The sequence below is a fragment of the Canis lupus genome, chromosome 1 (assembly GCF_048164855.1).
Source record: "Canis lupus baileyi chromosome 1, mCanLup2.hap1, whole genome shotgun sequence".
NCBI lineage: Eukaryota > Metazoa > Chordata > Mammalia > Carnivora > Canidae > Canis > Canis lupus.
In genome coordinates, this window is record NC_132838.1 from 47,251,377 (window position 1) to 47,277,333 (window position 25,957).

The following is a 25,957-nucleotide window of genomic DNA, read 5'->3' on the forward strand; positions in this document are numbered from 1 at the left end:
GATGAGCACTGGATGTTATATAAGACTGATGAATCACTGAGCTCTACTTCTGAAACTGGTAATACATTATATGTTAATTAATTGAATTTAAATAACATTTAAAAACTGGTTAAAAAAAACACAAAAAATAAATATTTTAAGTAATCTCTACACCCAACATGGGTCTGGAACTCAACCCCAAGATCAAGAGTCAGATCCTTCACTGACCCAACCAGCCAGGCATCCCAGAAATGTAAACTGTGTACCTAATTTTCTATTAATACTTTAGTATTCCTTTCTTAAAATGTGTTCCCCAAATTATGCAAGCTTTAGGTGCCACAAAACATGGGTCCGCCTCTGTTTTTTTAATTTTAATTTTAATTTTAATTTTTTTAGTAGGGGTGAGGCAGAGGAAGAGGAGAGAGAGAACCTTAAGCAAGCTGTACACCAAGCACAGAGCTTGATGCTGGCTCAATCTCAACGACCCTGAGATCATGACCTGAACTGAAATCAAGAGTTGAACACTTAACCGACTGAGACACCCAGGCACCCCTACCCATTTTTTTAGTTTTACAGAAAGGTTTGCCAGTTTCTTTGCTTACCTCTCCTCTGTGTTTCTCATATCTTTTCTGGGTCTTTTTTCCTTCTTACTCAAATACATCTTTTAGTGATTCTTCCCGTGAATGTCTGCTAATGACCCTACTCATTTCCTCTCCCTTCAGAGGCCACTCTTATCCTAAATTTACGATTTATCACTTGTTCGTTTTCTTAGTAGTTTTACAAGAAAAATAAATTGTTATGCATGTTTTAAAACTTTATCAGTGGACTAATGGTGAATCTATTTTTCAATTTGTTTTTTCCACTCAAAATTATGTTCCTTAGATTTTACTAAGTTGTTGAAGATAGCTATAATTTATTCCTAATCTTACTATATTGTATTCCATCATCCACATTTTACCCATCTTAACTGTTAATGGACATTGGCTTATTTCTAGTTTTTTACTAGTAGGCATAAAGCTACTTTAAGCATTTTCATAAACACCTCCTGCAAATGGATAGTTTCTCTAGAGTTTATACTTACGGGTGGAATTGCTAGGTCATAGTGTATGGATATCTTCATAAAGCAAAATTGGTTTCCAAAATGACTGTACTAATTTACATTCCCATCAGTACTATATGACAAATTGCCTTGTTGCACATTGCTGCTGATGCCTGATAGTTTTAGGCTTGAATATTTGCCAATTTTTTGGATATGTAATGGTTCTTCATAATAGAATTAATTTGTGTTTTTCTGATTGGTAATAAGACTGAGTGACATTTTATACGTTTATTGCCATTTATATTTTTTATAAAATGCTTGTGCAGTTCCTTTGGTCTTTTTAAAAAAATTGGTTTGTTTTTGCTCATTAATTTATAAGAATTCTTTACATAGTCAGGATACTAATCCCTTGATAGTTAACATATTTAACAAGTATATATTGTATATAAAAATATATTTAGCAAATCTCCTTCTAGTCTGTGGCTGATCGCTTCATTCTCATTATGGTGGCTTTTGATAAAATGGATATAGTTATTTTAAATGTAGCCAAATTTGTCAATTTTTCCTCTGTGGCTTTCAGTTTTTATTTCTTGTATAAGAAAATGTTTATATCCTTGATATCATAAAAGTATTCTCCCATATTGACTTCTAAATGTTTATAGTTTTGTATTTTATATATAGTTCATGAATTCATCTAGAGTTGATTTTTGTACATGATATGATGAAAGGGTGTAAGTTCTAATTATGTACCTTATCAGTGTTTATTTTTATATGTATATGTTCTTTTCTCCCATCTCACTTATTATACAAAAGACATATTGTTGGATAGAGGAAAATGGTACTCTGAGAAAAATATGTAACCTCAATACTTAAAGGTTGAAAACTAAATAGCTATGTTTCCAAGTTTGAAAGTTAAAGAAGAATAACAGGGAAAGAAAACCCACACAAAGGAAGTAGAATAAAAAACACTATAAAGAGCAGAAACAAACAAACAAACAAAAGAGCAGAAACCAATTAAATAGCCATTGTATAAATAATAAATTGATTAAACAGAAATCATGTTAAATAATAGACTCAAGAAAAACAAAATATTGTTCTTTGAAAAGATTAACAAAATAGATAAACTCTGGTGTGACTACTCAAGAGAGAGAAAAGGCATAGATAAATATCATGAAATTGATAAAGGTGTCACAAGTTTAGATGGAACAGGGGTAAAAAAGACAAGGAGATGCTTTTCACTAACTTTAGGAGGATTAAATTGAAAATAGAAAACATGAAAATTTCCAGAAAGATGTATATTGATTTTGTGTCTATATCATTAACACTCTTACCAATGCTAATAATTTCTGTGTGGATAATTTTGGGTTTACTACATAAAACAACCATACAACATGTGAATTATAACAGTATTTTTCTTCTCCCATTATCGCTGTGAATGTCTCTACAAATTTCTTTTAGAAGTATGTATTAGAACTTCTCATTCTGTCTTCCATGTCTCAGAAAGTCTCTTGTTCTCTTGTTATCTCTGTGTTGTATTACAGGTGGTTTATTCAGGTCTATTTTTCAGTTGACCATTTTACATGATTTATTCATTGAGTTGTTAATTTGAATGAATTAATCTTTTATTTCCAAGAGTATAATTTGGTCCTGGCTCAAATCTGTTTATTCTCTGTTCATATTGTCTTCTTGTTCCATTATTTCAATTCCTTCTTTTACCTCTTTAATAATCTTAAACATAGTAATGTTTCTAGTACCTTTTAAGAGTGTTCAATTATCAATAGTTCTATGATTTGTTGATTATTGAACCTTTTGATTCATCCTCATATCCTCACATGGTTTGTAATTTTTTATTGTGAGTTCATCTTAAGCAGTGATGGTCCTTTCTGTGGGAGATTGTAGATTTGTCCTGATATGTGGATTAATTTTTGGTTCTGCAAGGGTCCTAGAGTTTTCATGGGCCTTGAGCAAATTTGTTTTTCTTGCCCAACTTTTTGTTAGTGTGTCAGCTGAGAATTCTTGTCCTAAAAGACTAGCATAAAATTCAATCCTACACTCAGGCATGGTTTAATTTCTTATCTCAGAAGAGATGTTTCTTTTTCTTTCAGACTCAAAGCCTTGACTATTACAAGATGCCTTGCTCTTTTTCCTCATTGGACTTCTTGTTAGTGCCATTTTTATGGACTAAGCAACTTTGCAAGAGCTTTTCCTTAATTCACCCTCCTAATTCCAGATATTCATCTTGAGTGGACCCAAGGCCATGTCTTTTGTCTTCATATGAGGTTTATATCACAACCTCCATTCTCTAGGTGCTGGTTCCATCAGCCCAACTTTATAATTCCAGCTACCAGAGAATTCCCCTTTCTTCCTTCTTGACTCAATTATCTATTTTTAAAAATGTAATTTATCTGTGTAGCAGTAATTTATTTTGTTTATTATATTTTATCCTAGAGAGTGTCCACATCAGCCTTTTCATGTTGCTAGAACCAGAAGTGGTAGAAGAAGTCTTGATTTACCCCCAAATTTACCTCCGTATTTATTTATTTATTTATTTATTTATTTATTTATTTATTTTAATTTTTATTTATTTATGATAGTCACACAGAGAGAGTGAGAGAGGCAGAGACACAGGCAGAGGGAGAAGCAGGCTCCATGCACCGGGAGCCCGACGTGGGATTAGATCCCGAGTCTCCAGGATCGCGCCCTGGGCCAAAGGCAGGCGCCAAACCGCTGCGCCACCCAGGGATCCCTACCTCCATATTTAAAAAAAAAAAAAAAAAAAAGATTCTATATATTTTAGACTTGGGGGGAGGAGCAGAAGGAAAGTGAGAAAGAGGCCTTAGACTGTGCTGAGCTCGGAGCATGGCGCCGGGCTCCGTCTCACGATCTTGAGATCACCGTCCGAGTGGAAACCAAGAGTCAGACACTTAACTGACTGTGCCACTAGGCATCCCTGCAACATTTAAATAAATGCTCTCCATTAAGTGTAATTACGGGTGATTTTTCTTTTCTTTTTATTTTTTTAAAAGATGTTATTTATTCATGAGAAACACAGACACAGAGAGAGAGTGTGACAGCCACAGAGGGAGAAGCAGGCTCCATGCTGGGAGCTGGATGTGGGACTCGATCCCGGGCCTGCAGGATCAGGAGGCCTTGAGCCACCCAGGCTGCCCCTGATTTTGATTTTCTATTAAAGCCTTTTATTGCCTGGACTTCATACAATGACTATGTAATATATTGATTATTTGAAAATATTATAAGGTGATTTTAATTTTGAAATGAAAATTGGGTTAGGATATCATTTTACTACTGTACAGCTCAAAAATTATTTTACTTTCAACTATCTATGTTAAGTAGGGGGAAAAGTTGCACAAAGTTCTAAAATTATTTTATGTTTGTCTTTAGAAAGCATCACCAATTCAGATTAAATGAGGAAAACAAATTTAAAGTTGTCTAAAACTTAAATATTTTTTAATGCATTTTAAAAAAAGATATATTTAGAAGAGAGAGCGTGGGTGGGGGAGGGGCAGAGGGAGAGAGAGAGAATCTGAAGCAGACCCCACACTGAGTTCACAGCCCAACATGGGGCTCAGTCCCACAACACTGAGATCATGACCTGAGCTGAAATAAAAAACCAGATGCGCAACCAACTGAGTCACCTAGGTGCCCCTTGAATATTTTTTATGAAGGTTTTTATTTTTAAGTAATCTCCACATTCAGTGTGAGGCTTGAACTCATAACCCCAAGAACAAGAGTTTCATGCTCTACTGACTGAACCAGCCAGGTGCCCCTAAAGCTTGAATATTTTTAATGCTGTTTTATTTCTTCAAGTAAATGCAATAAATGGAACAACAAATGGTGTCAGGAAAGGCCCTATGTTCTATAATAAACAAATATTAGTTCTTTTATACTTCTGAACAGGAAGATATTTCTCCCTCCTGACTCAACTCCTCAATCCTCCTCAATCTCAATTCCTTAATCTTTAGTTATGATGAAGTTCGAATATCCTTGAGATTGTTGGACTGATAACTTTTGAAATGTCCATGGTTTCAATTTCCTAATGATATTTGTGTATGTTTGTTTCTGGGTATATCTGGGGATGTGCGATGTGTCTTGAGGTGTGAGAATGTTGTATGTGTATTTGAGGGAGATTGAGGAGGGTGTGGGTGTGTCCGTGCCGGATGATTTTTGATTCTCTTTTTCAATGAATATATTTAGTTTTAGTCTTGTACCTATTCAAATGATCAGTAATTCTAAATTATTTAGACTCCAATAATGTTTTTCCCTAAATGATTTGCCAATATGGATAAACTGAAATATTCTTAATTTGAAGGTTTTAAAAAATCTAAATTATTCCCCACAAAGGTCACATAAAAAATCACTTAGTGTATTATTTGAACATTTCCCTCAGAGCCCATGCTTCCTTCGAAAGCCTTTATAATAAATTTTATGAAAACAAATTCTGGAAGTGCCTGCCTGGCTTAGTTGGTAGAGCATGAGACTCTTGATCTCGGGGTTGTTGGTTCGAGCCCTGCTTTGGGTGTAAAGCTTACTTAAAAATAAAATCTTAAAAAAATTAAAATTAAACAAATTTTGTATAGAACAGAAGATTGCCACTGTTATGAAATGTGTAAGACTATTTCTACAAAGGAACTTTCAATGGAATATAAACATCTCTTTCATAAATAACTTTCCTAATACCTTAGAAATTATTTTTTTTAGTTTATTTTTAAAAAAGAAGAAAGAAGAAAAGAGATGGAAAAAAGAATGGAACCTAGTAAAGTCTAATCAAACATAAATAATGTTTCTTTATAAATCTAGCATTTTCCATTCCCAAATTATTGGTAGTCCTGATCTGGGAGAAGGAAGGAAGTGGCTCCTATGTTGTGGCTTAGTTGTGCATGGAAGGTGTAACTACAGTGTACTAGAACAGCCTGGCAGTGTCCAGCCCTGGAATTTGACTCATCTGCTGACTTGGGCAGAAGCTACAGAACCAAATTCAGCCTGGGAAATTAGGAGAGGTGCAGCATTTTGAGCTTCACCCAGGAGGTTCCAGAGAACATGGCCAATGGTCATGGGCCTTCCCTAAAATGTGGACCAGCTAGAGATTTTAGAATTTAGATTTCTATAGTTCCCCCAGTACTTCTGGTAGGTGGTGGGTGTCAGGTGTCAGGGGATGTTCAATAAGAAGGAAACTCATATTTGACAATCCAGATAGGCAGGCAGCGTCAAATATAGTCATCAGTGAGTACCAAGGCCATAGCAGGCAGCCAAGATTTGAGAGACCAGATTCAGTGCCAAGGGAGGGTGAAGGGATAAACCTACCTTAGCGGTAGGAGCAAAGTGGAGCCCCCAACTCAGAAGGATAGAATAATAGGATTCAATGGCTGAGCCCAATCCCAGGAAAACAAGACAAGCATGTGGTTAGCACGTGGTGTTAAAATGCCACCTGACCTCAGTTACAAGGTCCAGCATAGACCTAGAGGACAGCAGCAGTGGGGAACTGATGTCCTGTCTAAAGCATCTGGCCATGGCTCTTGAAATCTACCACTCCACCCCCAAGTAGGTGATGATTGGTCCTTGAGCCAGAGGGAGCTACACCAGCTGGGGAAGATGAATGGAATTTTTTCAACTCTAGTTTTATTTACTTTTGAACATACATTTTTGAATCAAAAACCAAAACTCTATGGAAAGATATTCACAGGAAGTCTCGCTTCCACTGTCCTCTCCATTCTGTCCTCCTCCACCCCCTATAGATAACCACCCCCTACAGATAGTTATCCTTGCAGTGTTTCTTTTCAAGAATGTAAACAACTATGTATACGTATTCTTACTCCCCCTGCCTGTTATACAAAAGATAGCACACTATATATTTTGTTTTATTTTATTTTTTACTTGACAATATGTCCTGCAGATTTCTCTACACCAAAAGATGGAAATCTTTGTCTTCTTTTATGGCTGCATGGTACTCTGCTGTGTGGAAGTCCCGAGTTATTTGGAGTAAAGGCCCTATTAGCGCTGAACACTTGGGTTGTTTCTAATCGTTTGCTCTTACAATGTCACAAGGCACGATCCCAGATGGTTGTCATCTGTACTTTTACAAGGTACCAATAGCATAGATGCTTAGAAGTACGGTGGCTGGTTAAAGGGTAAGTTCATTGATGGTTTTGTTCATTATTATCAAACCTTTCCAAAAGAACTTCCATTTTCTGCTAACCCTAACAATATATGAGAATTCCTGTTCCCCCACAGCCTCACCAGCACAGCATGCTGTCAGACTTTTAGATTGTTACCAAGCTGGTGGGAAGGTTGTAATTTTGAAGTCCAACGAAGGGTGAATTGGACTTTTATTAAAGGCCCCACTAAGTAATGCTTCATTATTTGGAATGTTCCTATTCCTTCCTTCTTTTTTTTCCCTTTAATCACCATAGGCCCAAATATTTTGTGTTTAGCTATACGGGCTTAGTTATGTATTCCAAAACCTGAAGCATTCTGGATGTAATGAATTAAACTGGCTGGTGTAGGTAAGATGAAGAATTTAGAATCCTGACTGATGTCCTGGCTCCTGGGAACCCTCCAGCTTCTGCATTGCCAACACCTCCTGGGTCCCCCTCCACCAACCTCAGGCTGACCTCCTGGCCTTGACTAAACATCTCCCTGCCCGTTTCCTGACCACCAGGAGCCCGCCAGCCGCTGCCTCACAAATATTGCCTGTGACACGTAGGATGCCACGGAAAGAAGTTTTAAAGACTTATGTGAAGTATAGCTCACAGACTCAGAGCAAGAATAACCATGAGAGCCCAGCCTTGAGTCTGTGGAGGAGTGGCTCAGGCTATTTTCAATAAATTTCAGTAAATTTAGTAAGTGTTGATATAGAAGGATACATCTTTTTCATGTATGCTCAGATCATTAAAAATGGCTTTGAGTAAACCCCTGGAGAAGCATGAAGTGTTTTTATGAACATAAAGGACATTCTTGGTGGTTACAACTAGAACAGATGAAACACAGTCCCAGGTGCCCTGGAACTCCTGCCTCTCTGCGCTGGAGAAAATGTTCCTGTTCCCTATGAGACACCTGCTGCTCAACTTTTAGCTACTTTCAGCGGGGAAGTTTCATATGGGGGCTACCAGGAATCAAATTAACACATATCTGAGAAAATTAAATATGTGGTATATTCCAAAATTTGTAAATTTAAAACTTTTCAAAACAAAGAAATTAAATCGGATCCTGACAGAGTAATACAATGCCAAGATTGCATGCCACCTAAGAGCAAAAAATGAGAAGTTAAACCGAAGTATCCGGAAAGTACATCTCTCTATCTCTCTCTCTATTTTTTTTTTTTTTTTGGAAAATATATCTCAATTGAACTATGATGAGCTTAGTTTTAGATTAGTCATACTAATTTTTTATAGTATAAAGAAATAGTGAATAACTATATCTAGTCATTTTAATAATCCCAAGCTCTTTGAAAGTATAGTGAGAAAGATTTGGCAACAATGTATTTTAGTTATAGCATCTTTAAAAAATTGTCTATAGGGTGGCCACAAAGTCTTTTCTCATGCTAGTTTAAAATTATATGGATGGTTTTTTCCACAAAAATCTTGTTTTCCCCATGTTGTTCCAGACATATGTCCCCACAGATAGCTGAAAATCACTGAAGCATCCATGATGATGGCTGTTGCTAAGTCTTTGAGTCTTGTTACATGGAGTGGGGAACTTTTCTTTTATAATGACTAAAGGCAAAATTCCCCATTTGTTAAGTAGGGACCCTGAGGAGGTCATGCTGAAGGATGTTCCCTAGCTCCACGAGCAGAATGTTGATGCACTCCCTGTTGCAGAAGGGAAGGGAGGCTGTCTCACTTTCTCATTTTGTATCGACCACCAGAAAGTGCATTCAGATGAACAGGAGTGGCTGGCACTTCCTTTGGGATAATATGGTTGGTTCTATCAGGTGATCTTCTGAACTCGCTGCCCATATCTGACAAGAATGCTTGTCAAGCAGACAACGATTCTGCTTCATTTCCTCAGAATAATGGGTTGATTACTAAGGATACATTCTCATGCAGAGGGACTTTGTGACTGTTCAGGAAGCATCAGAGGAGCTAGTACCATCTTCAGAGGAAGGGGATGTGACCCTGTTAGCACTCTGACTGCAGAGATGATTTATTTATCCAACTAATGCTAACAGAGGACGAGGACCCATGTTAGGTCCTGGATATACAGAACTGTGGGGTGCCCTCCTGGAGCACTCAATCTAGGGGTGGAGACATAAACATTGACAAATATTTACAACATACTAAGGGTTAAAGTAGTGATGTCCATGAGTTCATTTTGTAGCTCAGAGGTGACTATTCCACTATGGATGTGAAAATTGGGACCAGGAAATTTTCACAAAGGGAGTGACATTGAACTCAATTTTGAAAGACAGTAGCTTTTGATGAAGCAGTGGGAAAGAGTACAGAAGGTGGTAAATGCAAAGTCCAAGAGGAATGAGAGAGAGAGCCCAGTGGGGGTAAGGAATTAGTAATGGAGGGGGCCAGACACTGGAAGAAGTGGCTGGACATTCAAGGAATGGCTACACAAAGGCACAGTGAGCAACTGTGAATAGTTGAGAAACTGGCAATAGTAGGTCAGAGCAGAGAGGACACCATTGTGACCGGGCAGGGCTGTCCCCAGGGTCCCCATGATGAGCTGGCTGGCCACAGGGACAGGGCCCTGCAGGGGAGCAGGAGCACCCTCAGGGGTCAGGGGCTGGTGGCTAGGAGGAGGAGACACTGGTGAAGGAAGCATGGGGAAGTTTCAGGCTCGAGCAGTCTTAGGGAAGTCAGAGAAAGAAAAAGCTAATTTTGAGATCTGAAGAGCCATCAAAGTAGTCACCAACTGGTTCACTTGCCTCCTTTTGTAGAGAAGGAAGTTGAAGTCTCTGCCAATATGTACTGCTTTGGGGCCTTGTGTCCATGCCATGTCCCATTGCACCCACACTCCTGAGGTTTTTTGTTCCTGCTTGGTATTTAGAAGAGCTTAGCTGGTCTAAACAGACCTCTCACCCTGGCACCAATAAACAGGTGTAGAATGGAAATCATAGGACACCACACTTCAGATTTCAATATGTATTTCCAAAAGACTGAAGCAGAGGAAAGCCAAGAAAAAACTCAAGAGTTTTCCTAGAAAGAAAAAGGCCATTAGGAATCATAGGTGAACTTTTTCCAGTGGCCAGGTGACATAAAAAAATCATAATACAGCAGGACTTATGAAAGAAAGTGGAGGCAGGCAGATCAACTGTCCAGGGAACTTACCTATGGAAGGTCAGCAAGGAAGGTCATTCTACACCTTTAACCTTGAACCTAAAATTTTTATAACTTCCATGAATGATCTCACCTTAGTAAGATGGTCTAGCCTAGTTAATGATAAATGTGTCAAAGGATAAATTATAATTTGCAACATTATTTTTTCCCCCAGACCCACTGAGGTTTTTAGTAACAGTGTGTTGGGCTGTCTCTAGAAGTCTCCCTAATAATGTTCCTGTCCCTCTTTCCCTTCCACCCCAGTTTCTTTCTTCTTTGTCCTCTTCTCCATTGCAACCACCCCAGATGAGGTACATTTTAACCCTGTGCACCCCCATTCTTTGTTATCGCAACCAGAGGGTCCCAAAGGGAGATGCCTGGGTGGCTTAGTGGTTGAGCGTCTGCCTTTGGCTCAGGGCATCATCCTGGGGTCCTGGGATCGAGTTCTGCATCAGGTTCTTCACAGGGAGCCTGCTTCTCTCTCTGCCTATGTCTACGCCTCTCTCTTTGTGTTTCTCATGAATAAGTAAATAAATTCCTTAAAAAACCAAAAAACACCAAAAAAGGGTCCCACAGGGCCCACAGGCAGGATGGGGGTTCTGGAGGCCAGCAGTCTCCTTCACTTCTGCCCTCGCTCCAGCCTCAGTACTAGCAATTTTCTTCGGTAGTGGAGAGGTTCACTGTGCTTCATTATCACCTCCGAAGTAGAAATGCTTCACACCACAGAATCATGCCCCATCTAGCCACAGAATCATGGAATGACTTGGCTGGAAAAGCACCTCCAAACTGCACGCCCCTCTCTCTTCCTTACGTAGTCTCTACCTAGCTTCATCTACCATGGATTAACTGTAACAGAGCTAGGGATGACAAATCCTGAGATTCCAGCCTGTAGGAAATGGGATGAGGACCCAGAAGCCTGAACTGTCAGGATGGAAAGAAAACCTTTTCAATGTTTTTTTCCTTTCCATATTTTTAGCTTGTGAATAGGTGGGGCTGTTTACAAGGGGGTGCTGTGCTGTGCTGTAAACAGAATTTTCCCCCAGCCTCACAGCCTTCCCATTCACTGTACTGGGTCCTGCCTCAGCTCATCCTCTCTCTGGTCCTGTTGGCCTGGTTCTCCTTTCCTCTTCTTCTGCATCAAAGCAGGCCTTCAAGAAAAATAAAAATTAAATAAAAATTAAAAACACACAAAAAACAAAGCAGGCCTTCAGGAATGTATTCAAAATATATTCATAATATGGTGTGAATGGCTGACAAATCTTCAGGTATTAGGTGGTAGAAGCATATTTGCATTTTGTTAGGGCATGGAGCCTTTAAAGAAAGGAATAAATCCATAAATTTTTAATGGAGAAATGTTAATTAGGTAGCAGAAGAAATGTTCCGGATTGAGTGGAGTATACCTGGTTTTCCTGAAATCACATGACAGATACCTATTCTATTTAGAAATTAAGCACACACTCACGCCCTACTTACCTATTTAATTCCAGGCAACATGTCAAATACTTTATATATATATATATATACTTTCTCATTTAATTCTTAACCCCAAAACTCCCCAAAAAGAAAAACCCATGAAAACATGCAAGATAGATATCTAGTTTTTTTTTTTTAAGATTTTATTTATTTATTAATGAGAGACACACACAGAGAGAGGTAGAGAGATAGGCAGAGGGAGAAGCAGGCTCCCTACAGGGAGCCTGATGCAGGACTCCATCCCAGGACCCCGGGATCACACCCTGAGCCAAAAGCAGATGCTCAATCACTGTGCCACCCAGGTGCCCCCAAATATTTATTAGTGTCTCATGTACATTCTGCTACCCAAAAAGTTAAGTAAATTGCCAAAATTTGCCCAGCCCATAAAATATGGCACTGTGATGTGAGTCTAACTTCTTTCTCCAGATCGGGAAGCTGTTACCCCGAGGTAACACTCCTTTCATGTGCTGGGAAGCAGTTTTCCTGCTTGCCTCCTGGGTTGCTTAGTTAAGGAACATATAGAGCTTTAAAAATCCTTTAAAGTCATCTTAAAAAGTCCTCTTAATTGTCTTTGTTTTTCTCTGAACTTCCCAGTTTGTGTATGTCATCCTCGTAATTATGTGCCCCAAATGAAGCACAGTGGCCTGCTCTATTTTCATTTTTCAGCGTATGCAGGATATAAAAAATAAACAGCATATGGTGCAAAGTTAATGAGATAAAAAAATAAGTTCACTTAAAATAATCCATGGGCTTTTCTACATGTGTTCTTGGTCTGGCTTCAAAAACCACAGGAGTTTTACTATGCTTTAAAAAAGGGTGAATATTTGCATTGTTTCTGTTGAGGTCAGTGGGAAACCAATCTCACAGAATCAGCGCTAATAATCATGTTGTTTATAAACAAGTACCATGCTAAACTAGTATAGACTGAGACTTACTGTGATGGACTCAAGCATTAAACATATTCAAGGCAACTCTCTCTAGTTACAAATCTCATGCTCATGTGATACTCCTTTATTTTTTTAAAAGATTTTATTCATTTATTCATGAGAGACACACACAGAGAGAGGCAGAGACAGAAGCAGAGGCAGAAGCAGGCTCCTCGAGGGGAGCCCGATGCGGGATTCATCTGAAGAGCCTGGGATCACGACCTGAGCTGAAGGCAGATGGTCAGCCACTGAGCCACCCAGGTGTCCCACCCATGTGGTACTCTTTTAGCCTGCAAGGGTAATGAAGTCTTACCTAGAGAGGAAGTTGGGAAATCAGTTTCTCAGAGTGGTAGCCCTCTGAATATAGCTTACAACTTGTATTACCATAATAGGTCAACTTGACCTTTTAAGAAAAACTTCCTACACCTTTGAAACAAAAAGAAAGAAAAGAAAGAAAAAGAAAAAGAAAAAGAAAGAAAGAAAGAAAGAAGAAAGAAAAAGAAAGAAAAGAAAAGAGAAAAGAAGTTAGGAGTCCTTCCTTTATGGACTAGCCACAAAACTTAAAAAAAAGATTTAAAAAAGGAGTCCCTGGGTGGCTCAGTTGGTTAGGGGTCTGCCTTTGGCTCGGGTCATGATTTCAGGGTCCTGGGATTTGAGCCCCTCATGGCATCAGGCTCCCTGCTCAGTGGGAAATATGCTTCTTCCTCTTTCTCTCTCCTACTCATGCTTTCTCTCTCTCTCAAATAAAATAATTAAAAAAAAAAAGATTCAAAATGACTAGCCACATAAAGGTATTGTTCCTTAAGCTACATTAGTTCTCTGCGTTGAAAGAAACAATTAATTTGAAAACGCATGTGAATAATTTTATTTAGATGTTTGTGTTCAACCCCAGAGTTTTTTCAACAATTAAGTGCTAAGAGCCCACTGTGGGTCCTGGATTGTTCTGAATATGGTAGAAGGTAGAAGAGAAACTTGAAGGTGGGGACTGATAACCTAGCTGATAACCTAGCCAGTGAGACATAAAGGGCTTAATAAAATAATAATATCTGACCCCTCCCTTTTGCCAGGCACTGTGCTCAGAGCTTTGCAAACATTATTTAATCCTCAGAAGCCCGGTGAAGTAGGCACTGTTATTTCCTGTGTTTTCTGCAGGATGAAATCAAGGTGTGTGTGCTTTACTGAGCTCTCGAAGTATGAGAATTGTATGAGAAATCATATGCACTAGATCAGGTTTAGATTTTGTTTCCTACTTAAAAAGAAAAAAAGGGAAGAGAAAAAAAGAAAAAAATCCCAAACAAAGCAAAAAACATCAGTTATTTTGAAGAAGATAGAAGTTTTTCTCTTTCATAAACCAAGTCTGAAGGCAGATGGTAACTGAGCCAGCATCAGAGCTCCCGTTAAACAGAGTGACACACCTATCTCCAAGGCATCTGGGAAATGTAGACTTCTTCTTTTTTTTAAACAGGTGGTCATGTGCCCAGTTATAAATTGGGGCTTTGGGTAAAGAGAACAGATGTTGGGTAAGGGCACTTGCTTCTCTGCTGTATCTACGTGAAGTGCAGGGCACAGTATAGACACAATACATGTTTAGCAATAGTAACTATAAAACTCAAAGCAGCTTAGAAGTGGCTGGGTTTGTTGATTTAAATACAACTATTTCTAAAAATAAATAATAAATAAATAAATACATACATACATACATGCAACTATTTCTGCCTGAGGTTTTCCCTTTTCTAGATTGATGCCCTATCCTTAGATAGGGAAGTGAGTGAGAAGAAGGGAGGGCATGCGTGTTGCTCTAAACACTGCCCTCACCCCAGGGCTTGCATCTCCTTTTCCTCCTTCAGGTATGCGAGGTGGCTGCCCCAAGGTTTGCAGCTGTGGAAAGGAGGCAGAAAGCCAAATCCACGCAAAACAAGGAGACTGCCTGGGCCTGGGCATGGCCATTTCCCAACCTGGGATCCTGTTTTCTTCCTGCACCTCCTTTCAAGGACTACAAATGATAGCCTTGGCCTCTGGCAAATAGAGACGATCAGGGGAGCCACACTGCACAATTCCAGGGAACAAACAGTCATACTGCACGAAGGCGTCCGTTAGATGGAGGGCAACAAGCATGGCACCCGCTGATGCTGTGCAAACAGGAGGCCCTGGGAAGGGGAAGTCTTGACTCACCTGGTTCATTTGTTTCAAAGAGTTTCTCAAGGATCATCTCAATCTCACAAATTCCTAGAAACGAGAGAAGGCTCTCAGGCCACAAAATCTTAGCACTGCATGGATTTTCAAAACTCTGCGCTGTCTCTAGGTCTGAGATTCCATGATGAGAAATGTTGGCTTATCTGAGCAGTGCAGGGGTAGGGAGGGCAGGGAGTGGTATAGAGAAAACTAGGGTAGGATAGAGGGACAGGAGTGGACTGGATGGTGGGGATACAAGCTGGGGTTCCCAGCTGCTTCATACACTGGGCCAGGAAGGGGTAGGTGGAGGAAAAAGTGGTGAGAGGGAAGGCCCTGAGCCTCCCATCACCTCACAAACACATCTGAACTATTACCAAGTCTTCCCATGCCTCTCCTCACCATCTGTCCCATGGAGGCCCACTGCAAGCATGCATTTATGCTTCATGTGAATTGGAAAAAAACATCCCATCCTCTAGTGGACTCAGTCCCGTGCCAGGACTCAATGAGTGGCAAGTAAGATTCTGGCTGGACTGCAGCCCTCACTCATCTCCTTGGCTGGTTGCCCTTGAGCAGTGAACAATCTGCACATTCTTAAGTGGGGGGACCCGTTGGGGTCAGTTCACTTATCTCCATCCCCATGGTCCCTCCTGTCTTTATCCAACTTCACCATCTCTCATCTCTCACTTGGACTGTGCTTCATCATGACAGATAACCCAGAGAGCCATTTACAGTCTCCAATTTTGCCTTTGGTGTTGTCGCCAAGTAAAGTTATACATTTATTCCTAGAGATACAATGACTAGATGAAAAGAGTTTCATCAAATTGTTTTTAAACTTGTAGTCTATCAACAGATCACTCGGCTGTAGGGCACTATGAATTAATTAAAAATGAGTCCTAGAATTATTCTAAGTGTAAAAAAGCGCATCAGGATATTGCATTGTGTTTTAGAGGCTGACTACATTACATTTAAAAAAATGTAAACATTAAGGGGTGCCTGGGTGGCTCAGTCGGTTGAGCGTCTGTCTGCCTTAGGCTTGGGTCATGATCCTGGGGTCCTGGGATCAAGCCCCGCGTCAGGCTCTCTACTCAACGGGGGGAGTTTGCTTCTCCCTCTCCCTCTGTCCCTGGTCATGTGTGCTCTCTCTCCCGCTTACTCGGTCTTTCAAAAAAATAAAACTTACAAAATTGTAAACATTAAAATAAATGCATTTTTATGATCCTTAGTATTTCTTCTTATCATAATCCATTGGGAGCCTAAAGAAATGAAGGTGGTCAAGCTTCCCCATCCTGAGAGGTGAGCCTGGACTTGAGACAGTCCCCTATTCCACATCCTTTCTGCTCTGGCTCCACCTCTTCCCAGCAGTCAGTGGGTTCTGTGACTGGATGCAGTCATGTCAGCCCACTGCTCACATGCTACACTTACTTAGAGCCCTGATCTTGGAGTACAAGCTCCGACCAACCTGGGCTGCCGGAACCTGCACAGAGGCACCCAGTCTGCTGTCTACCCCACTGGCCTCCTGGTGTCTGGGATGCCCTTTCCCTTCTTTCTCTGGTTTTCTCCCACCTTGCAGTTTTCAGCCCAAGCCATCTTTGCCCTGCCTTGGTCAGACTTCTTCGTTTACTGCCTTCCCATAACTCTGTATCTTTCCTCAGAGTGTGTTATCTCTGTGCAATGATAGGTTCATTAGTGTGATCACTTGTCTAGCAGGTTCACTCAATGTGGGAAGTCCCCCCTTTCCTTCTCTGCACCCCACCCCACTGCGATGGCTGCGGAGCTTAGCACTGGGCCCGTGCAGAGTAGGCACTTGGCAGTTACTTGCTGAATGAATGGGGCTGAGCCAAGAGGCCACCTTCCCAGCTGCTCCTTGTGAGTTACACTTTGGGAGGAGGGAAAACTTAACACACAGGTCCTTGAGAAAGCAGGTCACCAGCACCAGAGAGAAGTGTGGCTTGAGAGAGGAGACATCTGAGGGTCAGAGTAGATGTCAAGGATGGCCCATTGAATTTTAAGGCCTACAGCAACACACCACATGTGAAAATTTCCTTTAACTTAGGGAGAGAGGAAAAAAAAGATTTATCCTTAACAACTCGGATGTTTTTAGAGGAATGCACTGATAAGCAAATTTCTTAATGAAATTGTCATTTTGTGTAGGGATGCACATAACCACGTCCTTTGTCCCTTACCAGAACAATCAGGCAATTGTCAATAATTTACCCTTAAAGGTGCCCACTGACTGTCTTAATGGACTGGGGACAAAGCAATGGGTAGAATAAAAATCACACATGCATTGGGGCTCCTGGGTGGCTCAGTTACTTGAGTGTCCAACTCGTGGTTTCCACTCAGGTCATGATCTCTGGATAGCAGGGTTGCAGGATAGAGTCTGTGTGGGATTCAGCATTCAGTGAGGAGTCCGCTTGTCCCCCACGTCCCCCCTCTCAAACAAATAAAATTAAAAAATAATCACACATGTACTACATCAATGCACGAGTTGTTTGTAATTTATTGTGCTTGAAGAGTAGTTTTACTTTCTAAGTTTATGTGTACTATGAAGCAATTAATCACATATGAGAAAGACCCAGAAGGGCCTCAGAGAAGTCACTAAAATCTTTCTTTCCAGAAAATTAAGGTGTTTTGCTCTCCAAATGACTTACCTTTGTATTCTTGATTATTATACATGATCTCAAATAGGTTTACTTCTCAAGTAGTTACTTAAAAGAACTATAGTGGAGCTATCTATAAAGTGTCTTTATCCACACAGCAGGTTATCAGTGATAGAGGCCATACAGATGATTATGTGACATGACATAATTGTAGAAGGAGAGAGTATTGAAATGCACCTGTAGGTGCCCACCTGTAGGTGCCCAATAAGATTTTGATGGGAATAAAATGAAAGAAATGTCATCATGCACATATCTGTCTAAAAGTAACAGAAAATCTCTAATCTAGGCTGTAGTAAAAATATTTATTACACAGCATTCAAAATGTGGATGGTCAAATGTAAGACAAAAAGTACAACGTTCTAAAATGCCAATAAGGTGTTTTTAAATGTATTTCACTGAAGTTACTATGTTTTTAAGGACTTGGGAGAGAAATTGTTAGTACCTTAATGGTAAATTTGATTTAAGGTTCTGGAAGTCTAGCCCCAACAGTGGTGGGTTCCCAGTGTTATGTCTGAACTGTGCCAGATTGAGGATTAGGGCGAGGTGCCTGGCTGGTGGCTGCCAACAAGGCATAGCTGCAGGGAATGTTGTTGGGTGGGGAAGTCTGAGCTTGCTTCTTTATTAGCCAAACCCTCTATGATATTTCAGGGCAGCCTTGCGTTTGTCTCCCCTATTGAGGACAGGGCCAAGATAATAATAATTATCTTCTTATTCTCAAAGCATGTCACAAAGTAGGTTCAAGATAAATTTGTGAAATAAGTGTAGTTTATTCCCATCCAGGTTTATTATCCATGCTATACTGTTCTTACTAAGTACAATGGTGCTACTATCCGTCAGAGTCCCCAAATTTATTTAAAGTATTTTTGCCTAGATTTTTTCTCAAATTCTAATTGAAAAGAAATTCTAATTGTTTGCCTCCTAAACTTTTGGACCACTGTTAATTTGCATAGTTGTTTCAAATCAAATGCTATGTCCCATATCTTGCGTTTACTCAGTTATTCACTGCTAACATCTAAATCAGAGAAGTGAAAAGGACAATTGTTTAGTGCTTTTTAAAGTCCCTGCCCAAGATCAGTAGGGAAATCCCATTAGCTCCATTCATCGCATTTCTCATAAATCTAAAAGGAAAGCAAGTATCCAAAGCCTTATTCTCTAATAGTTCTTATTTGTAAAACCTTGACAGGGCTTTATTCTAAATTGCTTCCAAATTACATAAAGAATACTGAGGAATATGATGGTTAGTGAATCGTGATAGTTTCAGTTATCGAATAAATAACCAGAATAGTAAAAGGGGACTAATCTGAAAGCAAACAGAATGATGGGCTACGACGACGATGAGGCAAAAAGAACAGAGCTGTGGCATTCTTCAACTACCATCTGGCTCAATCCTCTTGAAGTGGGCAAGTTGAAGAGTCTTTTATTCGGAGCCCAAAACTTCTTCAAAAGGAGTATTTAAATATTAGTATTTTCATATAGTTAAAAAAAAAAAAACCCAAACCCAAAACAAACCAAACCTTTTTGTCGCCAAAATGGAGTGTTTAAGAAAATAACGGGTAATCTTCTGGCTAAACAGGAGGGCTCAGGGCAAGCCGTGGGTGGGACGGTGGCGGCAGGGGCACGGTGGCCATTTGCCAGCTTTCGGGTCTTCACCTCCGTTGGTTTGCGGTCGGAGTGACTTATTAAAGTTGTCATCATTGTTTGAAATTACACAAGAGGTGTAAAAATAAGGACTTCATCGGGAAAAATGTACCTGTTACTTTCTGAAGGGCCTTATTTCATCAAAGGAAACAATAATGGTAGCGTGGCCATATAGGATAATTGAGGCAAGTGATACAACAGAATTATCACCTCTGGTTCAAACTGTGCTTTTTTTTGTGAAATGTGAACCTGTTTCATCACTTTCTAACAGACCCCTGACAGTCCCTGTTTTTGTCTATGAAGCCATGGATTTTTAAATGAAACTCTGAGAGGCTTTTATTTTGTTTTCTTGAGAAGGTGTGTTTAAAAACTGTAAGTTGAATGAATAGGAGCCCACTACTTATCTTCAGCAAGGGTGCTTTAAAAAAGGTATTTTAGCATTCTCTGTGGTTTAAAAGACAAAACCAAGTCCTGCCGGCTTTGTGTTGTGCTTCTCTTTACAGACTGCAGTGCCTTCTGTCTGCTTTAGGGTGTGGCATCTGCCATTGGGGAGGAGAAACTGGCATGTGTCGCCTTTTATAGCAGGCTGATTTCATTGTGCTGGGGGCCTCTATTTCATAGCCTCTTGGTTCCAATCTTCTACTTGACTTGCTGAAACAAATGGAATTAAAAGAGATCTTGACATATATTTTTTTTCTAGTTCCATGATTTTTCTATATGAAAAATATTTCTAAGAAAAAGGCCAGAGAGCTAAACTTGGGTGACTCATGTTTCCCTCTCAGGATTAGTTGTGAAAATAAGCCACAAGATATGGCTACACCTGTTTAAATTGACTTTGACGTATTTTATCAATTTGGATAAATGCTTTCGTGTGACTGTATTATGTATATGTTTAGTTTGGGTCTAAATGTCTAAAAGCATAAATGTGTAGCTGATTTTAGAATATATGTGTTCACACACGAAACAGACATGTATTTATAGTTGCATATGAAAAACTTTAAAAATTCAACTTTTGTGGTGTACTGTGTATAATCAGTACGTATTTGAATGTATAAAGGGGGAAAATCCAGGAGAAAGTGTCAAAAAGGCACACTAACAAAGATGTAGTATTCTCTTGGCAAAAACTGATGAATGATTTGGCATGAATTCATCTTACAGTTCTGTTAGTCTCTCTTACACACAATGATATAACCCCTGTTTTCCAGCTGTTCGCATGGAATTGCGATTTGTTGTTTGTACACTCTATAATGACCCTTGGGTGTGCACCTGATTCCCCTCCCCCACCAATTAGCCACCAGTTTTTCCCAGCCATCGTTTTCTATTTAGTCATTAACATATTTGCACTTGTGCAAGCAAATAAAAATAACCGCTGCAGTAGAAATAAACTAAAACGATCTTTATAAAAAGCTGAGGGATGAAGGGACTTTAGAAAACTATGTTCTCCCACATGTATCCTTTCAGTTAGTGTGACCTCTTGGAAAGTTCTGGTTTCAAATGCTTTCTCTCCGTGGAAACGAGTTCCACACTAGTACAAGTGAGGCACTGCTTAGGTTCAGAAGGCCTGCTTGAAGATATCCACGAGGTTACCAGGTGATGAATTCACAATAACAAAAACACTTAAAACACCCTAAAGTGACAGAAGAGTAGGGTATTCTTAAAGGAACACGGTCCGAAACATTTCTGCTCTAGGGCTAGATCTGACCCATCTCCATTACTACTGATCTTCTATTTATTGGGCATAACACGTATTTCTTTTAGTTTTGTTTCACATTGCTTAGAGATGAACTCCTATCCAGAGGGTTAATTGTGCACATTAACCTCTGAAATATGACGAAAGGCGTCGTACAGATTTATGAAGTCACGAGATAAACTTCAGCTGTCCCTATTATGGCACCGATAGTTAAATTTCCATGTGCAAGCTGGAGCATAGCACACACCGGTCTACTTATTCGAAGACTTTCCCTTTAGAGAGAGGATAGAGAGAGACAAGCGCCTGTCGTTAAGAAAAATGCTCCTCTGGGAATACTTTTGCGTCTGTAGGCACTGCTAAGCCTACAGGCATACAGAAGGTGCCTGGAAAGAAGAGTTACGTAAACGTCCTCTTTGGGGCAGGTGCGGTCCGTCTCCGCACTTCCTGGGCGCTTGCTGTGTCCAGGACACGCACTCCCCGAACCCACGCGGCCGACCTTCCCCGAAACTCTTTCCTCCTCTCGCAAGTTTTGGAGAAGTTGTGGGAATTACACCGATGGCCCCAAATCGAGGCAGAGCGGCTAACGTTCTGGGGGAAAAAAAAAAAAAAAATTACATAACTCCTGGGAGAGGCAGTGCTGCTTTTTTTTTTTTTTTTTTTTTTCCTTTTGCACGGATCGCCCAAACATTTTGCTCCTCCGAACCCCGGAGGCCAACCGACAACTTTGTCCCCCAGCCCTTCTCCCTCTTTTGTCTGCTCGTCAGACTCGTTTTCCACCTTTGTATCGTTCCTTTTAGACGTGAAAACAAACACGCGAACGGCCGGTTGGCAAGGAGACGGGGCGCGAGGGGAGAAAGCGCAGCCCGCCGCCGCCCCAGGCCGCCCCAGCCCAGCCCGCCCTGCCCAGCCCAGCCCTGCCCTGCCCGGGGCGGCGGTGCGCGGGGCGCGGGGCGGCGGGCGGCGGGCGGCGGGGCGGCCGGGGGCCCGCGAGGCTGCGCCCGGCGGCGGCGGCGGCGGCGGCGGCGGCGGCGGGGGGCGGGGGGCGGGGGGCGGCCCGCGCCGAGTCCAGTCCGCGTTTTGCGAGTGCACGCGAGCAATCAGACAGAAGTGGATAATAGTTGCTCGGGCTCGCTCGGCTCCCTCGCATGCCGGCCTGGGCCCGACAGGCTCAGTCAGTCGTGTATTTACCCATATCCGGGTTAGAGAGGAAAAGAGAAAAGTTTCATTTAAACCTGAACTAAAAACTTTGACCATGAAATCACACAGCGGGAGCAGGCCCAGACCGTAAGGCGTGACGCCCGGTTCGGCTCCGGCGGGGCCTGCGGAGGGGGAGGGGGCCGCTCGCCTCCCGTCGGGGCGTGTGGATGCGCACAGGAGGGGCCGCCGACTAAAAAGTGGGTTTTATTGTCTCCCCCCGCCCCCCGCCCGGCCTCGCCACGCCGCGGCGATCATGGCCGCGCGGGCAGCAGCGGCGGCGGCGGCGGCGGCGCGGGCGCGGACGGGCAGCGGCGAGCGGCGGGCGCCCCCCGGGCCGCGGCCGGCGCCCGGGGCCCGGGACCTGGAGGCGGGGGCGCGCGGCGCGGCGGCGGCGGCGGCGGCGGCGGCGGCACCGGGACCCATGCTGGGGGGCGGCGGCGACGGCGGCGGCCTGCATAGTGTGCACCACCACCCCCTGCACCCCCGTCACGACCTGAACATGGCCCATAACGCGAGCACGGCGGCCGCCGCCGCCAGCTCTCACAGCGCCAAGAGCGGCGGCTCCGAGGCGGCTCTCAAGGAGGGTGGAAGCGCCGCCGCGCTGTCCTCCTCCTCCTCCGCGGCGGCGGCGGCGGCGGCGGCGGCGGCGGCGGCGGCGTCCTCCTCTTCCTCCTCGTCGGGCCCGGGCTCGGCCATGGAGACGGGGCTGCTCCCCAACCACAAACTGAAAACCGTTGGCGAAGCCCCCGCCGCAGCGCCCCACCAGCAGCACCACCACCACCACCATGCCCACCACCACCACCACCATGCCCACCACCTCCACCACCACCACCACGCACTACAGCAGCAGCTAAACCAGTTCCAGCAGCAGCAGCAGCAGCAGCAGCAACAGCAGCAGCAGCAACAGCAGCAGCAGCAGCAGCAGCAACATCCCATTTCCAACAACAACAGCCTCGGCGGCGCGGGCGGCGGCGCGGCTCAGCCCGGTCCCGACATGGAGCAGCCGCAACATGGAGGCGCCAAGGACAGTGCCGCGGGCAGCCAGGCCGACCCCCCGGGCCAGCCTCTGCTGAGCAAGCCGGGCGACGAGGACGACGCGCCGCCCAAGATGGGGGAGCCGGCGGGCGGCCGGTTCGAGCACCCGGGCCTGGGCGCCCTGGGCGCGCAGCAGCCGCCGATCGCCGTGCCCGGGGGCGGCGGCGGCGGCGGCGGCGGCGGCAGCGGCGGCGGCGGCGGCGGCGGCAGCGGCGGCGGCGGCGGTGGCGGCCCCGCGGCCGTCTCGGAGTTTAATAATTACTATGGCAGCGCTGCCCCTGCTAGCGGCGGCCCCGGCGGCCGCACTGGGCCTTGCTTTGATCAACATGGCGGACAACAAAGCCCCGGGATGGGGATGATGCATTCCGCCCCAGCCGCCGCCGGAGCCCCCAACAGCATGGACCCCCTGCAGAACTCCCACGAAGGGTACCCCAACAGCCAGTACAACCATTATCCGGGCTACAGCCGGCCCAGCGCGGGCGGCGGCGGCGGCGGCGGCGGCGGAGGAGGAGGAGGAGGCAGCGGAGGAGGAGGAGGAGGAGGAGGAGGAGGAGGAGGAGGAGCAGGAGCGGGAGCTGTGGCGGCGGCGGCCGCGGCGGCGGCAGCAGCAGCAGGAGGCGGCGGCGGCGGCGGCGGCGGCGGCTATGGGGGCTCGTCCTCGGGGTACGGGGTGCTGAGCTCCCCCCGGCAGCAGGGCGGCGGCATGATGATGGGCCCCGGGGGCGGCGGGGCCGCGAGCCTCAGCAAGGCGGCCGCCGGCGCGGCGGCTGGGGGCTTCCAGCGCTTCGCCGGGCAGAACCAGCACCCGTCGGGGGCCACCCCGACCCTCAACCAGCTGCTCACCTCGCCCAGCCCCATGATGAGGAGCTACGGCGGCAGCTACCCCGACTACAGCAGCCCCAGCGCGCCGCCGCCGCCGCCGCCGTCGCAGCCCCAGTCCCAGGCGGCGGCGGCGGCGGCGGCGGCGGCGGCGGGGGCGGCGGCGGGCGGCCAGCAGGCGGCCGCGGGCATGGGCTTGGGCAAGGACATGGGCGCCCAGTACGCCGCTGCCAGCCCGGCCTGGGCGGCCGCGCAACAAAGGAGCCACCCGGCGATGAGCCCCGGCACCCCCGGCCCGGCCATGGGCAGATCCCAGGTAACCCCCGCGCCGGCCGGGCCTGCTTCCGCCGCGGCGGCCTCGCCGCGCGCCTCGAGCCCGACTTTCTTTCTTTCCGCGTACTTTTTCCGCGTCTTCTGCCGGGGGGGAGGCGGGGGCGAGGCGCCCAAAGCCATTTTAACTCGCGGCTGCCTCCCTCGGAGGCTGGGCGGCGCGCGGCGCCCGAGTGCGCGGCGCGGGGCCCGGGGGCCCGGGGGCCCGGGGAGAGGGTCGCGCCGAGGCCCGGGACGCCCGCCGGGACGCGCGGCCGCCCCCCCCCCCCCCCGCCCCGGGCGCGGAGCCCCGCGCGGAGCCGTGCGCGGAGCCGGGGATTGCGCGCCCAGGACGCGGCGTGGGCGCCGGGGGCGGCCCGGGCGGCTTCGGTAACCAGATCGGCGCTCCCGGCCCGCCGGGTCGAGGGAGGAATATTGACCCCGTCTCCTCGGTGAGCGCCCACGACCAGCTTTAACTGGGAAAAGAACGAGGAACTTTGTCCTACCTCCAGCCACACCGCGTTCCCTCTTAACCTGCAAGGTGAAGGCAGAGGGGGGAGGAAAGAGAAAAAAGAAAGAAAGAAAGAAAGAAAGAAAAAGGTTAGCTTTGTGGCCACCGAGGGTGTTTTTCGTAGTTGTGCCCGGCTATTCGGAGATACTCGATGCGAGCTTTGAGTTTGAGTGCTTCGTAGCAAAAATAACACCCCGGTTTACAACGACGTGGAGGTGAGAGAGATTCTAAAATTAATCGATTCATTCCCGAGAATAGCCAGGAAATCCATTATTTTTGGCTTCCAGGCTGCTCGAAAGGAGTCACCTTCGACAGGATAGGCTGTGCTAATGGAACGCATTCCGGTTAAATGGGACTTATTTTGATCTCGGATCAGGCATACATTTTATTCGGCGAGTCCAGGAAAATAGCAGACCCGTGAAAATGGATCTTTTTGGATCAGATTTATTTGGGTTTTCTTTGATTTGCTGTCCCCCAGGTCCTACAGCGTTATTAGGAAGTGTCCTGCACCCTTGCTGTTTCTTGCTCGTAGGCTGAGCCTAAAGACTGACTTGATCTCCTTTGCAAGGTTTGGAATTTGAATTGTGGAGGTAAACTGGCTGTAATAGTCTCCAGACAGCTGCCTCTGAGTTGACATCTAATCTGCCATCTGATTGGCTCCCCTCTCACCATTGGGCATTTAGCACTGCTGATGTAAATAGAAGTGCTGAGCAGTACAGTCACAAAAATTCTTGCCACAAATAATAACTGAGCTCTATTACAAGCAGATGTAAGGTGGAATATTATTTGAAGCTTAAGTTATTACGAATCATAGTTATTAATAAGAGGATTAAACACTGAAAACATGATGCTGGTGTCCAGCAGATTGGGCTTTTTTACAAAATTCCAGGTCTTTGACAGTCTTAACGTGGACACAGCAGATATCACGGACTTTGATTGTAAGATGAGAATACGGCAATTGAAAAGCAATTAAACCAAAGATTTTACCGATTCTTGGATTCGTAAAGCTTTGATGAAAGCTTCCTTTACAGATTAAACTCTGCAAACAATGGGTTGTCAGCACGACGCAGTCTAAAATAAAAAATTAAAACGTTAAAAAATTCCCAGGTTCTGATATGCGGCGGTCTCTTTTAGTGATACTTAATTAGCTTTGTAACAAGATGAGAGCTGTGTTTCTAGTAACGTGTGTTTTAACCATTCCGATCGTTTAAAGATGTTTGTAGATGAG

General features: G+C 44.3%; 1 protein-coding gene and 2 long non-coding RNA genes across 20 annotated transcripts in view; 2 read left to right on the top strand and 1 right to left on the bottom strand.

Annotated features, from left to right (window-relative positions):
* LOC140634965 (uncharacterized) overlaps positions 1 to 797 on the top strand; it is a 32,277-nt gene extending 31,480 nt beyond the window's left edge. For 5 of the 8 annotated variants that reach the window (XR_012032305.1, XR_012032301.1, XR_012032302.1 and 2 more), the window contains one exon: positions 376 to 797. This is a non-coding gene — a long non-coding RNA (uncharacterized lncRNA). The remainder of the gene's footprint in view (positions 1 to 375) is intronic. The other 3 variants (XR_012032303.1, XR_012032304.1, XR_012032308.1) reach the window with 1 other exon arrangement.
* A 17,480-nt stretch (positions 798 to 18,277) lies between these two features.
* On the bottom strand, positions 18,278 to 24,044 carry LOC140634994 (uncharacterized). The gene is made up of 2 exons (XR_012032323.1): positions 23,934 to 24,044; positions 18,278 to 21,446 (listed from the first exon to the last, which is right to left on the bottom strand). It is a non-coding gene; the product is annotated as an uncharacterized lncRNA (long non-coding RNA).
* Positions 22,294 to 25,957, top strand: part of ARID1B (AT-rich interaction domain 1B) — a 434,837-nt gene continuing 431,173 nt past the window's right edge. For all 11 annotated transcript variants that reach the window (XM_072828796.1, XM_072828832.1, XM_072828804.1 and 8 more), the window contains exon 1: positions 22,294 to 24,225. In XM_072828796.1, the coding sequence (XP_072684897.1) occupies positions 22,309 to 24,225 (1,917 nt within the window). In that variant the 5' untranslated portion in view covers positions 22,294 to 22,308. The remainder of the gene's footprint in view (positions 24,226 to 25,957) is intronic.